Genomic DNA, 17,391 nt, shown 5'->3' with positions numbered 1-17,391 from the left:
AGTGAATACTTAGTTTAATGACTGAATAAATAAGTACAGCTTTGAATATCAAAAAGACATCATAAAAGTTTCCTGGACAATTTTCATTTTATATGGTCTGATCATTTTATGTGGCCAACAAGATTTTTTTAATTAAACTTTATTATATTTACTTACATGATGACTGCCTCTTTTCAGAAGTGTTTTATTACTAAAATATGGTGAAGAAATAAAGTGCTAATAATATTCCCAAAGCCAAGAAATTCGTGGTTAGCAGGGTTAGTAGTTAATGAGCTAATCAGAATATCAAAGGACACTGATTTTTATATAAATGTAATTTTGTAATACTTTATGGCCAAATAACTAAGAGTTTATACTATAAGCACATCTATGTCTGAATTACTCATACTATTAAAGAGAGTTGTTAATTTCCAGCTAATAAGGTAAAATGGTAACGCTATCTCCTATCTAGTCCAGAGTAAAGAGCTCTTTCTCCTTTTTAAAAAATTTATGTATAATCTGTGCACAATACACATATCTTAAGCGTTCGGTCTGATGAGTTTTGACAGTGTGTTACAGGACATACCCATGTAACCCATCCAAAAATGTATCTGGAGTGACTATTTCTCTCACCGAGAGTTCCCTTGTGTCCCTCTGCAGTCAGTTCCAACTGTGTTACCACATATTAGCTTTGCCTTTTCTTGAGTTTCACATAATGAAACCACACAGTATGTCCTCTTTCATGTCTAGCTTTTCTTTGTGCAGCATAATGTTCTCATAATTCGTCCGTGTTGTTGCTTATACCACGTATCACTAGTTCCTCCTTTTAGACTTTTGAGTTGCATTCCATTCTGTGAATATACCACAAGTCGGTTATCTATTTTCCTGCTGATAGACACTAGGTTATTTCAGATTTGGTGTATTACAAATAAGGCTGCTTTGAACATTCTCGCACAGATGTTTTGATGTTGTTTGTTCATGTTATTGTTGTTTGTAGATATATGTTTGTCTTTCTCTTGAGTAAACACTTAGAAATTAAATTGCTCTATCAGAGAGATGTATGCTTAACTTTATAAGAAACGACCAAACTGTTTTTAAAAGTACTTACACCTTTTTCTACTCCCCCCTGGAATATATGGGGGTTCTAATTGCTCTACATCCTTGTCAACATTTGCTATTGTCAGTGGTTTGATTTTCTCCGTTCTAGTTAGTATGAGCACGGCATCGCAATGTGGTTTCCTCTTCATTTTCCTGATGACTAATGATGTTGAGTATCTTCTCACGGCATATTGGTGATTTGCATATCTTTTTGTGAATGTCTGTTCAAATATTTTGCCTATTTTTAATGGGTTGTTTGTCTCTTTAATCTTGATTTGTAGGAATTCTTTAAATATTCTGGATAGGAGTCTGTCACATATATGTCCTACAAGTATTATTCCCAGTGTGTGGCTTGCCTACTCATTTTCTTAATGATGTCTTTTGATGAGGAGAAAATTTTTATTTCAATGAAGTTCATTCTATCAGGGTTTTTTTTTTCTTTTATGTTTAGTGCATTCTGTTTCCTGTCTAGGAGATATTTACCTATCCTTATTCTCTGTTGTTGAGGGTCCCAAAGAACCACCCTCAGCTTCAGTGATTCACTAGGACTCACAGAACACAGAAAAGCTGTTCTACTCGTAGTTATAGTGCATTATGGCAAAGGGATACAGATCGAACTCAGGAAAGGAAAAAGGTTAGCATCTAGGAGGAACCAGGTGCGAGTTTCCAGTCGTCCGCTCCAACTGTGGTGATATAAAATGATCCTCGAAGTGAAGGAAGAGAAGTGAAGCGGGCAAAATAACCCGACAGGTGGACATCTCTGAATTCTGATGTGTCCCCCTAGGCCAGAGAATCCCTGTCCTCTAAACACTCTGCTGTTGTGAACCAGTCACTGATGGAAGGAGTCATACATTGGGTCAGAAAATAAATTAGTTGAAAACTACCACTATAGAAATAGAAACTTCAATGGTTTTTTTTATAGCTATGTCTTAGAAAGTTTATCCAATGATTTTTTATACCATAATTAATGCATAATTGCTTATTATTTGTTATGTTAGTAACCACTGTTACAAATTGTGTTCAGACCCAGCGAGAGAAGCCCCACAGTCCGGCTACCTGCGCTCACTCATCAGCGCCAGCCTTTTATCCCTAACGAGCACTGCTCCTTTCGCCTCACCTCACGTCGACAAGAACTTACCTGCTACTTGCAAAATGATCATAGCCTATTTCACCTGAAAGTCAGACTCCTAAGGAATAAGTAATAGCAAGCTAATTTTCGTTGTTTAGTTTTAATAAAACCTATAAAATCTGGAGGTCCCTGAGGTGTGGTATGAGCTCATTTTCTAAGATAATGGAAACCTCACAATATGGTGAAAAGGTTAGAATTAGATAGAAATGTCTTTCACTGATGCAAATTTGCTACACTCACCTTCAAAGTTAAAGAATTAAAGAAGAGTTGGAAAACTCATTTTATAGAACTTGAAGCCTTCAACTTATAGAATTTGTAAGTAGAAATCCATCCTGAAGGTTAGCTCGGATGTTAAAATCATCTTGAAAAGTACTACATTACAACCTTGGCAACTCTTTTAAATTTTTGATTAAAAGAATCATAAGCATGAAAGAAATAAATATGAGCCAGCATCCATTCAGCATAGGTCATTATCATAGACTTTAGAAAAGTACAGGAATGCAAAGAGAATATTGTTTCCATCCAAAAACCAAGGACACATATTTATTTTATATGTGTATATCAATTTACTTTTCCAACTACCTTTTGCACTTTAGAAAATAATTTTAAAGTAAGTTTTATGTTTTTATGGTGGAATCAAATATAGGTAGATTGAGGTGAGAAAATGATAGAAGGAAAGGAGACAGGATAGAAAGGAAAGGGAAAAATAAGGGAAAAGGTCTCAGAAGAAAGAAGAACGGAGGAGGAAGGAGGGGCAAAAAGAACAGAGCAGAAACTGAGAGCGGAAAGAAGATGGCAGGGCCGGCAGGCCCTTACGTGTGGAGATGGGGTTGAGTCAGCCTTCCTCAAAGGCTGCACTGGTGTCCAGGCCTCGTATGTGGTCCTGTCTTCTCAACAGTGCCCTGAATGAGAGGGCAAGAAGCCATTTGACTTGGCAGGTGATGCACTCTTGAGAGTGGGCGGGGGGCTGTCCTGTAAACCTGCCTGTCGCCTGGGCAAGGACCAGGGAGCTTGTGTCTGGAGTTGATTCTGCAACCTCTACTGAGCAAAGGAGCACTTATATTTTAAACAGAGCTTCTTAAATCTTTAGAAAGGATTTCCCACATCATGGTTTTTAATTGTCTTCTGGTATGTTTTCAACTTGTGCAACTTGTCTCAGTTTGTAAAGCCACACAAAGAAAGGACTGCTTCCCTCCGAGCAGTCCTCGGCATATTGGAGGATTGCTCCCCAGCTTTTTCAGCTCTCTTCTTCCAGCTCAACTTCCATACCTCCCCTCCGTTTTATAGCACAAAACTCAATTCTACCAGAAATCAGTGTCGCCACAAGCTATGTCCCGTAGTTGTGCAGCTCCCTCCTGCACCGGGCGCTCACCTAGTGGTTTTCGTCACAGTTGTGTTTGCTGCTACGCGGTAGTGCGCGTTTACTCTGTGTTGGTGCTGTGTGTCCTTTCGAAGGATAATGTCATGGGGTACAGAAGTCAACGAGGTGGTTTTTGTCTCTCAGCACTTTACACGTTCCCCTGGGCCACTCTCTTCTGGCTTGCATGGTTTACTGAGAAGTTGGATGTGATTCTCACCTTTACTCCTCTGTAGGTAAGGTGTTTTTTCCCTCTGGCTGCTTTTTCTGTGGTTTTCTGTAGTTTAAAAATGATATGACTAAGTATAGTGATTCTGGTATTTATCCGGTCGGGTGTTCTCTGAGCTTCCTGGATCTGTGATTTGGTGTCTTGACATTAGTTTGGGGAAATTCTCCGCCATTATTGTTTCATGTATTTCTTCTCCTTCTGTTATTCCCGTTATGCGTACGTTACACCCTTATAGTTGCCCCACAGTTCCTGGATATTCTCTTCTGGGTTTTGTTTTTTTTTTTCCCCCTGTCTTTTCTGTTTGCTTTTCAGTTTGGAGAGTTTCTATTGAAACATCTTCAACTTCAGAGATTCTTTCCTCAGCTGTGTCCAGTCTACTAATAAGCTCACCAAAGACATTCTTCATTTGTTTCAGTCTTTTTATCTCTCTCCTTGTTCTTTTATCCCTTAGAATTTCCTCCTCTCTGCATAAATTTTCCATCTGCTCATACATGTTGTCTATTCATTAGATCCCTTAGCATTTTAGTCATAGTTGTTTTAAATTTGTAGTCCGATAATTCCAGCATCCCTGCTGTGTCTGAGTCTCCTTCTGAGGCTCACTCTGTCTCTTCAAACTCTGCATTTTGCTTTATTGGTATGTCTTGTACTTTTTTCCATAGTTGGGAATGACACAGCAGGTAAAAGGAACTGCTGTCGGTAGGCCTTCAGTGATGTAGTGACGAGGTGCGGGAGGAGAGGAGGCCCTCAGTGATGTAGTGACCAGGTGTGGGAGGAGAGGAGGCCCTCAGTGATGTAGTGACGAGGTGCGGGAGGAGAGGAGGCCTTCAGTGGTGTAGTGACGAGGTGCGGGAGGAGAGGAGGCCCTCAGTGATGTAGTGACGAGGTGCGGGAGGAGAGGAGGCCCTCAGTGATGTAGTGACGAGGTGTGGGAGGAGAGGAGGCCTTCTGTGGCCCTCTGGGTAGGCCGGTGTTGCAGTGAGGCTGTGCAAACAGCACGCACCCCTCTCGGCCACTGACCCCGCTTACATGGGGCCAACATTTGGATATCAGGAGAGGAAAAGTTGTGGAAAATTTCTACAGATGTGATTATGTGATAATGTGTTTTTTTAATCTTTAGGACAGTTTTAGAAGTTGAATTAAAACAGTTCGCAACTCTGGCAATTAAGAGGGCATTAGAGACCCTAGAAGCTCTTTCAGTAGAATGTGGGTTAGAAAGCGGGGCTGCAACAGAGTGAGGGTAGTTAGAGGGTAGGAAGAGGCAGCAGGACTTTCAGAGATATTTTTTTTAAGTTTCAGAAACTGAACAAATGGGGCCAAGCAGTAAAGCCAGGTTGGGTTCTGGTACAGGTGTTTTGAAGGATTCGTGGATTTTTCAGAAAAATGCCCTTTTGTTACTGATTCAAGCTGCTACATGAAGTCATGCCCAAAGCAGGTTGTTGGCACAATTTCAAGACAATCTCTCCTAGATGGTACTACTTACTTAGTGATGGTAGGTAGTAGAAAACAGGAATGAAAGCCTTTGATTACACAGAATTTGTTACTCATCAGGTTTGTGATCTAATGTCTTAATTACAAAATCCTTTTACTGTTTATTTCAGCTCTATTTACACTTTACACTCTACCTTTAATCCAGTTTGATCCTCACTGTCCATCAGATCTCTGATACCTGCATTGTCATCAGTTTAGCACACGTGGCTTAATAGTGTAAATCACAGGCAATGGTAATTGTTGCAAATTGTGAAGAATGCTGCTAGTAGTATTTAAGATCTATATTAACTAACTTGGCCTAAAAATTGTCACGCCTTAAAAACAGACTGTGGGCAGCATGCTTTTCCTAGAAGTACATAGTTTACAGTTGTTCGTGTCTGAAAATAAGTAGAGTTGCCGTCGATAGCTGTTTTGAAAAGAATATATTCTTCTGGAAGCTGTGGGTAGTGGATGAGGGGGAAATTGGTTAAAAACAAAAAAATGTTCAAAAAAGGAAAACAGCGCTCATTCCCTTTTAAGAGCTATTCGGATGAAAAATTGCTCGGCACGAGCTTGATCTATATGTTTTTTGTGGTTATTAGTGGTAATGAAGATGCATTAACTGTATTCTCTTGATAATGCTCCAGCAGTTTCTTAGTACTTTTATCAGCATATAAATTTTACAACTGGCAATATGGGAATTTGACTAGTACAGTTTTGCTTATAAAAAAGGGTAACAACATTACAACTTCTTCATATCTATGAATTATGAATCTTGACTTGCAAAGAAGCACAACTAAACTGGAGTAGAACTTCACATCCTGATAGCTCTTCTTTCTGCTGCCTCACAAGGAATGGGAGCGCCTGTGGGCTGCTGAGCGGAGTGCAGCGCCAGAGGTGAATGCCTGCTTAATCTGGGATTTATGAGTTCTTTTCATTTTAGCCATTCTTTGTCTCAATAAGCATGTACTCTGTGCCCTCTCTGTTGTTAAGCTAAATGTCTGTACACTGAGGATGCTCTCCTTCGTAAGGAAACAGCTGCAAACGAAGAAGTGGTGTGTAACCACTATATATCCTCATATCTATTAGGAAACATTACTTGTTAATAATTTTTGAAAGGACATTAAATAGATCAGTTCTTTAAAGGTTAAACTTGATACAAAAAAAGGCTTTGAAAATGATTTTTTTCACATTTCATTGAGTTATATAATGAATGAATCTTTGTATTATAAAGCAGAATTCCACGTTTTAAATTTGATTTGTCCTATGTCCAAAGCAATGTAATTCTCCAATACCTGGCCCATAGTATTAGCTAGTGCCATTAGAGAAAACTCTATGGAAGGAAGAAGCATAGTGTTCTTTCCTTTTATTAAAACTATGGACCAGTTTGTCTTTGCAGCGGTACATGCTAATGCCACAGGCACAGCTGTCATGAGAAAGGAGGGAGAATCACTAGGGAAGAGCTGCCGGGTAGATCTGAGGGAAGGAAATGGTGGTAAAATTCATGTTAACTAAAACCAAGTAAATGAATCCCTCAAACTTGAGTTTCAGTTTTTCACTTTAATGAAGAAAATGCAAAATGGAAGAAAAGCTTCTAGTAATCATTTGGGCAATAAAGTACAAACTTCAGTGTTGTCATGGAGTTGGATTCTCTTGTACAACTAAAATAATTGATAATCATAAATGGTCTTCAAGAAGATACTAGCTCTGAAATAGTTCAAGATCGTGAATCATTTGGGAAGTAATCACTCGTTTAACAAATGTTTAGTTGGTGTCCTCTACTTGCCAGTTTCAGCACAGGTGCTGGCAAGCGCTGGAAGCCTAGGGAGGAAGTGTGTGCAAGGAGGGGAGTGTTTCCAGGGGTCAGTTGCTGCTGAAAGGTACAGTAGGAGAAGAGTGGACCTTTGGCTCTGTGGTGCGGAAGTCACTGGTGACTTTGAGGAGTGCATTTAGAGCAGCAGCGAGGCCACGGCCAGACCTTACAGAGCCAGAGACTGACGAAGCAGCAGGAGCACATTAAGACACCTTTTGAAACGAAACTTGTTGTGAGGTAATGGAAATCATATGGTAGAGAAAGGGGAAATGGTGATACAGGAGAGGGAGGCGCAGAGCCCGAACGGAGAGGCTGGCCACAGCTAGGAGCACGAACTGTTCTTCCCCTGTAACACGCGGGAAGACCTAGACTGTAGGTACGTGCCACTGCCGTTTAACAGATATTTGTAAAACACCTATGGGTGCTGGGCAATGGCCACATAGCAGAGAGACAAAAAGTCCTTGTTGTCACGGAACTTTTACTCTAGTGGGGATTGGAGGAAGTGGACAAATAATAATCAAATAAGTAAAATATATAGTATGTCAGGTGATGCAAAGTGCTATCAAGAAAAGTGAAGCAGGGAAGTGGGGGAGGAGCCTGTGGAATGCTGGGGCAGGCGGCAGGGGTGCGCGTGTATTGCAGTGCTCATGGCCTGGGCACTTGGTATGATTTCTGTGAGTTTACTTCACGACTCTCAAGTTTGTTTTCCAAAATCACATTAAATGTGGCCTTGTACTCACATACAAGACCTAGTGGGAAGCCTCCTCTCTGCCCCGTTTCACAGGCTCCCCTTTCTGTGGGTGGCCCAGGACACGCCCAGCCCTGTTCCTCTCCTTTATCATCCTCACCATAGGTTTTTAATCATGCTTTTATTTATGTAATTGTTAGATTAATATATTTACTCTACTAGGACTAGAAGCTCCAAGAAGGAAACCATGTCTGTTTTGGACAGTTGTACCCTCAGAACCTAGCACAGTGTTGGCACAGAATAGGCCCCATTTTTTGGATGGAGGCATGGATGAAAAGTATAAAGACTATTTTCCATAAGCCACATCTTTACGAGTCTTGTTGTTTTATTATCCTGTGGTCACTTTTAAGTTTTCACTTCTCACTTTGGAGCAGCTGATCTAGTAAACAGCCATTTTCAAAGCAGGTAAGGTATGTTTTTTTATCAATGGCATATGTGAAATAGTGCAAAATATAGTTGTCCTCTAACTTAAATAATGTCTCTCCACCTAATTTGTTTTTTTTACAGGACCAATGCCAAGGGCACTCCCTTGAATATAAATAAAGTCTCCAATAGCCTGATTAATTTTGGAAGGAAGTTGATTTCTCCAGCAATGGCCCCAGGCAGTACCGGTGGCCCTGTATCAGGAGGCAGTAGCGGCAGTTCCTCTGCGGCTGTGGCTCCCACCAGGACCTTGGCTACCTTAGCAGAGGCCCCCAGGCATCACCTGCAGCAGCAGCAGCAGCAGCAGCAGCAGCAGCAGCAGCAGAGGCTGCTGAAATCGGAAAGCATGCCCGTGCAACTGAACAAAGGTAAGGAAAAGTACTCATAAATCTAAACGAAACACTCCCGGTACAGCCTGGGATTTCCCCACCTGCCTGTGACAAACAGAAATCAATGCAACACTTAATTTTAAAAAGATCCATTGTATTAGGTTCTTTTAAGTTAGATTATTAGATATTACATCGTTCTTAATTACGACCATTTTATGAGGTTGTTTGTGAAGGTGTTTTTTGACATGTATACCCTACGATAATTGCATTTGGGTCCCGTGGGTTTCCACAGAGTATGGCACGAACTGTCACCACGCAGAACGTGAAATCCGTTGACTGTGATCTCTGCTATCTTAGATGATAATGCTTTTGACTAGAAGGGAACCTGAAGTGGGAAGTTCCGAATCCCACGGGCTTTACTCCGCACAGCATTCATCCACACGGTTGGTTTGGAGCAAGCACACCGTTAGCCTTGCAGCCACTCGTCGGGCTGTTTCACCTCTGAGCTCAACAAACTGGAACCTTAAGGGGGGAAAAAGCTAAACAGAATGTCAAGCAACCAAAGTGTCGGAGTCCACACACTAACAATGAGCCGTAGAATGTGAGAGCAGAGGAAAGCTGGCAGATGAGCCGATCCGGAGCTCTCATTCGACGTGAGTGGGCACTGCTGTGGGCACTGTTAGCAGTGCTCTGGCTGCTGGGACTCGGGTAAGCTCCCTTCTGTTTCTGGGCCTCCCCTGTGCCTCACCTGCCTCACGTACTGCATTCCTAAGGGAGCCCTTCAGGTGCTAACTCAGAGTCTTTATACTCTGATTTTCCGCTTATTTTCAGAGACAGATGATCGAGTACCTCTATTCATAGCTGATTAGAAAGAGCTACATTTATTTCTTAGTTGGGGGACGCTGTTATCTATACTACAAAAGAAAGAAATAATAACACGATGGCAGGAAATTTATAAAAATCATTCCTTAGCATTCCAAAGCATCAGATAGCCATTTCGTTTCAAGGCAAATATACTGACGCATGCCTCATTCATGTCTTCAAGGGAGCCCTGCGTAATAGCCCTGTTAAATAACTGGTGTTGGCAGTAACGGTAGTAATACTGAGTCAGTAGGAAGACCTTAAACCATGTTCCATGTACTCTGTTTAAGACATTTCCATCCAAAACAATGAAAAATTTTAAATTACTGGTATTTAAATTGGTAAACCTAAGTTAAATGGCTTTATTACCCTACAATTTAAAATAACGAGTATTATTCAATAATGAGTGTGTGTTCTTCCATCAAATACACCATGTTATCTATTGTTGCCTGTATGAAGTTGACTATATATTATTATTTAAATTTTATTAGAGTATTCAGTTTACCTACATAAGACTATCTTGTTTAAAATTACATTCTTCTCTCTTTAATGTGGAGCTATCACACATGATTTAAAGAAAAGGAGATTTCAGATCATTAACATGTTGTAAATGTATTTTAATGCCAGGAGACTTGCCCACTTACAGAATGGAAATGAATGTTATTTTATATATTTCATAATTGTACTGTTTTATTGTTCTAAACAAATATGATTTCAATATTGCTTTGATAACAAGCTGTACTCAGTAGTAATTCTAACTGATGGCAGGCAAATGAGTCAGAGAATCTCTTAATGCTGTAGCTTACATTTTCTGCGGAACCAAGCCAAATGACTATAGAAATATAAAGTTGTGTCTCTAAGGAAATGTCAAGTATTAATATCCCAGTAAGTGAGAAAGGAAGTGCATGAGGATGGAACAATTGATGAAAACCAAGTCCCCAGTTATAAGAAGACAACAGAGCACTGACGCGAAGCATTTGGAACTGGAGCATCATTGCTGGGGCATTCGTGCCCGATCCCCCTGCTGGAGGAAAGCAGCCTCGTTTGGCAGCTCTTCTCTCTCTTTATTCCTGGTTTGTTCTTCTCCTGTCAATCTACAAAAAGCTTGTCTACCTTCATATTGAAGATAAACATTCCCAATAATACCCCTCCCTGCATAAAGTTTTGAATAAAACAGAGGAAAAGGCAAAGAGCAGTTTATGCAAGTAAAAGTTGGTGTAGGTTGATGCCGTTCATCCGCTCACCTCATCCACTCACGGGTGAACTGTAAGCAAAACCCTAAAGCTTTCCGACCCTTTGTTTCCCCACCCTAAGTAAAAGGTTTGGACTGGTCCCTGGGGGCGTTTCCAGCTCCAAAACTCCATGGCTCCTGTGGCAAAAGATTATTTGTTACCTCTGCAATGAAAACCACTTCTCCAACACTGGTTCTTTAAGCAGGTATTTCCCGCCGGTACCCTGCTGGGCTGTGACACCGACTGATCTGCAGGTGTGCCACAGATTTGTGCAGTACGCTGAGCACGGTATTTTTCGGCTGTCAGGAGGCTTGTGTTGGAATATGACTTCTAACTATCTCAGAACGGCGCCATCTCCTTAGTGCCTTTGAGGAAAGATAATGTAACAGCCTTTTTAGTGTACTCTGCTGGAAAATTTGAAAGTTGTTTTGAAAAATGGTTGTTTATAAAGATGAGAATGCTTATGGTTTTCCTAGGTTAGTTAACTCTCAATCATTTGTGCTTATACAGGGGAACAGCTGTATGGAAAACAGAAAATTCATGTGCACGTTGCTTGAAATGCATTCTGTACTTCGTGATGTGTCGGGGGTGGGGTCGTGAAGGAAGGAAAAGGGAGCACAGATGTCCCTTCATAATTTTCCTGGTAATATTTAATATTAAAATTCGCTTTCAGCCTCTAAACATACACTAATAGGTGATCCAGAAGCAGCAGAATAAAATGGGTAGCAAGCATAAAATTGAAAATTCCCTTTACACAGAAAATGAGCACGCCATTTATCAGTGAATAGAGAGTTAACTATGTTATGAAAATTCAGGACCTGATAAGTTCTGCTAAAAGCTGTTCATTGCTTGTTTGGAGCATGTACCTATTTATAGATTTCATTGCAGTTAGAGAAGAATATAAATGTGCGTACTGTTAATTGATAGGAAAGATGTAATTGCAACGCAATAATTTCTGCATGAGCTGACCATGTGTAAATCATAGTTGTAGCAAGTGGTCAAGGCACTGAGGATATGTTGTTTAGTTCAAAAATGGACTTTTTACTATTGTATAAAAACTACAGGGAAAGCAAGTCTATTAATCTTAACATTATCATACATAGAAAATATGGTGCCTTTTAAGAAGGCTCCTTTTTTTTTAAAACCTAGTTAATCTCAAAATATCACAGGCCTTCAAAGCTGCTGTGTCCAGAGGAGTACTCTGTTGACAGTGAGTGCTTATGTTGAACTTGGTCATCCGGGAAGGAAATCAAAGAAACAAAAAGGCTCCCTCCTATAAAAGGTCGCGTACCTCAGTCCTTCACAGAATTTCCTGTAGTGCTCCTTTTCCTTTCTTTCCTGTGTTCTTAAAATGCGATTCTTTCCCCCCATTTCCTTTGTCTGGTTCCTGAATTTGAGCACTTCTTTATTTGCAGCATTTACAGTGCGTCCAATTTGTAAATGAAATCTCGCCTGAAATAAGTAGATCAAGTTTAAAGGGTATGCAGTTCACAGATTTATTTTTACATGTTGACATTTATAAGTACATGTGGTAACTGTTGAAATCTTTTCAATACTTAATATGAAATTAGAACTTGTTTAGGTCTTTATCTGATCACTGGAGAAGTTGGTTTCAAGTCTAGTTAAAAATAAATTTTGCCTGCTAGGGAAGTCAGTTTCAAAAGAATGCTAATTTAATAAATGTACATATTTTTTGGATAAAGAATTTTGAAAAGAAAATATAAAGTCACACTAGTATTTGTAGCACAATGAAATCTGTTCAGCAAAATCTTTTGATTGCTAGAGTTCCCTATACTTTCAACTGGGAGAAACTTGTTTTATACTTTAGTAGAAACTTGTTTTATTTTTTAAGAAAAACATGCACAAATGCTTTATAGGAGATACTTTTAAAAAATAGTTCCTTTAAAAAATATTTTACATTTATGTTCCTAAGATTGCACTGTATTTTCTGTTTTCCTTTACTTTTAGTAATTCAGTTGACAAATGTATTACAACATTGAGTATGAAAGAAAAGTTGACATTTTTTCTTTTTTATGAAATCTAATTATTTTTTTCTTATGAAATCCAGGTGATATAGTTACAGGAAGCAATGCTCAGGTTTCTGTTCCTGTCCAGACTCTAACTGACCTCCAAGGTACAGTTACCATGGCAACGATGTATATCTCTTTGCCTGCAGTGTTATCATTGCCTATTCCAAAACTCCATTATTCTTTTTGCCCACCCTCCATTCATACTGTTTATCAGTTCACTACCATTGTTCAGCCACTGAGTGGCACTGTTGTTTAGAACAAAAGTCCCTCATGTCACCTTGGGGATGCCAAATCTAGCTGTGACGTGGGTTTCCTGTTAAGTTCGCATCAGCCTCTTTCCTTGTGAAATATGGTCACTCTACGTTCTGTGGTGATTTTAACACTATATTTAATTGGGCAACTCACACCCAACTGTTCTTTTTGTTGCATAGGAGCTCTGTAACAGTAATGGACAACTTAGTTCTGAGATGAGACCATTTTATGTGCTGTTTGTATGCATATTATTACATGTGTTGGGTATTAGCCAGAGTATTTGTTTTATTTTACCTGAAAGAATTACAACTTGATTTTAAAATAAATTTTTAAGTACAGGCTTTGTATTATGAATCATAGCAGCAGAAAGTTTGGTGTGACAAATCTCCATGCATCACTAGCAATGATTCAAAATAAAAAGACATTTTAAAAATATCATAATTGTTTGTTCAAAATATAGAAAAGAGTTTTAAGAAATACAAAGTAATAGTAATCCATATTCAGCATCTCCTGTGGAATTTAAAAACATATAAATATTTAAAGTTGCTGCATTAATCTCATATTATGTAATCTTTTAGATAAAATATGCTAAAGAGAGGAGTTACATATTAAGTGGAAGCCTAGACTAACTTTAATAATCTCCCATTTAAATTCAAATGGGAAAGATAACAGTATTAAAATTGATACTATGTTATCCACATAATTTAGTCATGCTAGTAGTATTAAAATACTGTTCTAATAATATGCCTTAGTGATCTCTGTTCTTCTTGATGAACTAACAGAAAAGAATCTATTGGGATTAGGAAATGAGTGGCGTGTGGCCCTCTTTTAAAAAACACTGTTGCGAGTAGAGGGATGTGACCTTACTTCTATATATAGTTCTGTGTTGCCCAAGGTTAGTTTCTGGCTGTATTCTGGTAACTGACCCAGCTGACCTTTCAGGGTTTTTAGTCTGGAGATTCCATGAGCTCTGTTTACTCTTCCTGGTGGTGTCTGTTAAGTGATATAAAGGGATGTGGCAACGTGGAAATGGAAAAGGCATATAATCTCCAAATAATTTCTCTTTAGCCTCATCAGTTATTGCACTTAAATGAATATTGATATGGTCATCTGATATGATGAGAATTCATAGAACTTAAATTTGTTTCCTAAAATTAAAATCTGAGCCACCCCCACCCCCGCCAACAACTCTTTAACAAGTGTTTTGTTTTCCCAAAGTTAGGTGGCTGTGGAAACAGAAAGCTGAAGCTGCCTTGCCTATTCTGACTTGTGCGTCTATGCTGTCATATGCTCAATCCGTTTTTTCCAACAGACCAGAGCCACTTGAACAGTGTTGTTTTTTTAAATAGCATCTTGAAGGGAGAAGTTATATCACTTTATTCAAATAACTTATATGAATAGAATCTTGTCATTCATTTATTCAACAAGTATTTATTGAGTGCATACTCCGTGCCAGGCTCTGTTTTCATTAGTCCCTTGCTTTCCCTACAGCTTGACCAGGTGACTTGGGCATCAGCCTGAGCTTTACATGACCCAGGCGAGAATGCCCAGTCAGGAACCAGCTCTTTTCTCTGGATCCCTGTTCAGAATCCCCTCCCACCCCCTGCCACTTCCTGACAGAGATTCTCTCAATCTGCTGGGGAAGGGGCCAGCCGCTTTATGAGGCCGAGTGATCAGCTTTCGGTCTGGGATGCCCACTACGACAGTGATGAGGAGGCAGTGAGACGATACCTACCCAGGTTTGAAGAACTCACTTTGTGTTTTCTTCAACACTCTGCCTGCAGAGTGTCAGAAAGCAATCGGAAGGAGACGTAAACCAAAACAGTGGTGGCAACAAGAAACTTTTAAAAAATCTGTACTTAATAGGGTTAGTAACATTAGAAGTTAGAGAATCTCATCAAATGTGCCAAAGCCATTTATAGGCCCCTGTATAATATTTCAAGAATAGATAAACTTTTCATTTCATGGAACTAAAACTATCATTTAGACTTTCCCCAGATGTCTTTTTTCCCCCCAAGAAATGAAGCAAATATCAATACTTTCCATGATTCTTTGATTATAGTCTTTTTAGAGATTTTGTATCTCTAATCTTTGTCTTTTAACGCACAATAATTATATGGTTTTAATTTTTTTAAGAAAAGCACTGAATATAAAGTGAGATTTTACAATTTAGGTCAATAAATAATTTTTGGAAAATTTGGAAAGTTCATTTTATATGTCTCAGTGTAACTTGCAATCATTTAAAATTTACTACAGGAGAATTAGTTTTTTGAAGACAATTCAGTAGGTTTCCTCCAAATTATTTTTGAAAATGTACAGCTACCCCAGAAACTTTTTTTCTAGAGATATTTAGGAGTTTATTCACAAACCAAAAAGTTTTTTAATATGGATACACACACACACACATATAGTCAAACACACGGGCGTTACTTCCGAAGAGAATTTAAAATTTCCAACAACAGAAGTATGTGAGTTTCATCATATAATAGACCATTAGAAAAGAAACTTCGATTTTGTAAGTTATTGCCATAGGCATTTTTAAATTTTGTGTGTATGTTATATCTGTTCATGGATATGATTATATACGTGTGTGTGTGTGTACAGACATAGATGTCATTATGTAGCATTTAAAAATAAAAAAGGAAGGAAGAGGTTAAAAAACAATCTCTCTGCCCAGATAACCACTGTTGGCATTCTTAAGATACAACTAAAGCACATACAACATTAGACAATCCCAATGAATTAAAGGTATTAAACAGGAAAAATAAGCCTCCCTTTTCTCCTCCCACTTTTTTCTGCCAGCCCATTTCCCTAAGGGTAATTATTGTTAAGTTTCTTATCATTTCTTTCAGGGAAAAAAAGTAGGTTTTAAACTGAGGAGTAAAGTGGGAGTCACACTAATGTGGCAACAGCTCCTGTGTCTGGACGACTTCCTCTCTGGACCTTCAAGAATAAAGCACTAATAGAAATGCCCTAGGGCAGGTGACAGGCTGCAAACTGGTGGACAGAGAAAGGGGGTCAAATCAACTACAGCAGGACATTATAGTGACCAAACAGAAATAGCTTCTGCTCACAAGAGTGGGGGAAGAGAGCTGAAAACCAAAAATTATCCCTGTGATGGCCCATCACTGAGGTTGTTACTGAGAAATGATAGCCCTGAAGCAGAACAAACAGATCCGTTATGTTCTGTATAAATTACTCTAACGAGGCAGAGAAGTATATAGTACGTAAAACAAGTTTGGGGAAGCATGAGCTAGAAAATGCATTTTTGTGGACCACTTATTCCAAAAGATGTTGACTAAACAAGTTGTTTTTGGATTGAGACTAAGATCAGATTTTGCCCTTTATTTTAAAAAGACTCCATTCCATTTTCCTTTCATTTCAGGTCATGTTTACTACTGCCCACCTGGCATAGCCCTTATTAGGGGAGCAAGGCGCACACCTTTGCCTAGCATGGCCCTGGAGTTGGGCCTGGGTTTGAATCCCGCCTCCACCCCTGCCCTGCTAGGTGACCCAGAAGAGAGCAGATGCTTTAAGAGTGGTTCTAGGAAGTGAGCACACACTGTCCCATACTAAGCTCGAGGGTGCTACCTGCTCAGGTGGTGATGATGCTGTTAGAGCCATTATGTGTTTTCCTCAAACACCTTTTGGTTTTCAGGGTCAAATTGTGAAGGAGCCAACTCAGCATACTCTATATTTTGTTAATAATAACTTCCGATATCCTAAAACCACGTTTGCAGGCAAGGACTGGATCCAGCAGTGCTTACCGCTGTGGTCGGGCTGCAGCACAGCCACTCCGGGGGCTTCAGGTACAGCCTGCTTCAGGATGTGTGTTTTTACCCAGCAGACCTCAGCCCTCTTGCTGTCTGTCACTTGGGGCCGAGGTAATAAAATGTTACCAAGCGCACCGATGCCTCCTTTTCTCCTGGGTCACTGTGTGAAGTCAAGGTGATCCCCTTTCTGTGGCCACCGCACTGGGCTTCCCGGGCTTTTCCCTTTCCGCTCCTCTGAGCTGTGCCCCCCCACCAGCGACCCCCAGATTTCCTAGCCTCCTAAGCATTTTGCTTTTAGACTTCATCCTATTTTACACTGGTTTTGGTCTCATTTTCAATTACATATGGATGGCAGGGAGCCCTGAAGACTTTTCAGACTGCGCTTGAGCTAGGCGTTCCCAGTAGTACAACTGCCGCGGTGAGTACTGTGTTTTGCACCAAAAATGACCCTCCCTGAGCCACCACCACCACCCCACTCTCCAAGTTTTAAGATTTACCTTACACCTCTAATCGCCAGAGACAGAATTAGGCCCTCCCCCCACAGCGCTTCCAGAGTACTGTTGTTTATACTGCCGCTTGCTTCTGTCACCTGGGGTCACAGGCCAGTGTGTGTACAAGCCTGTATCTCCCTCGTACTGCTACTTTGGGATTTTTGAAGAGCTCCTGCTGTG

General features: G+C 39.9%; 1 protein-coding gene across 4 annotated transcripts in view; it reads left to right on the top strand.

Annotated features, from left to right (window-relative positions):
• Positions 1-17,391, top strand: part of TBC1D5 (TBC1 domain family member 5) — a 467,560-nt gene that overhangs the window by 395,916 nt on the left and 54,253 nt on the right. For all 4 annotated transcript variants that reach the window (XM_071222301.1, XM_024566252.4, XM_053929611.1 and 1 more), the window contains one exon: positions 8,328-8,611. In XM_071222301.1, the coding sequence (XP_071078402.1) occupies positions 8,328-8,611 (284 nt within the window). The remainder of the gene's footprint in view (positions 1-8,327; positions 8,612-17,391) is intronic.

This window comes from Desmodus rotundus, chromosome 8, assembly GCF_022682495.2.
Source record: "Desmodus rotundus isolate HL8 chromosome 8, HLdesRot8A.1, whole genome shotgun sequence".
Lineage (NCBI taxonomy): Eukaryota > Metazoa > Chordata > Mammalia > Chiroptera > Phyllostomidae > Desmodus > Desmodus rotundus.
This window is presented reverse-complemented; position numbering and strand designations above follow the sequence as displayed.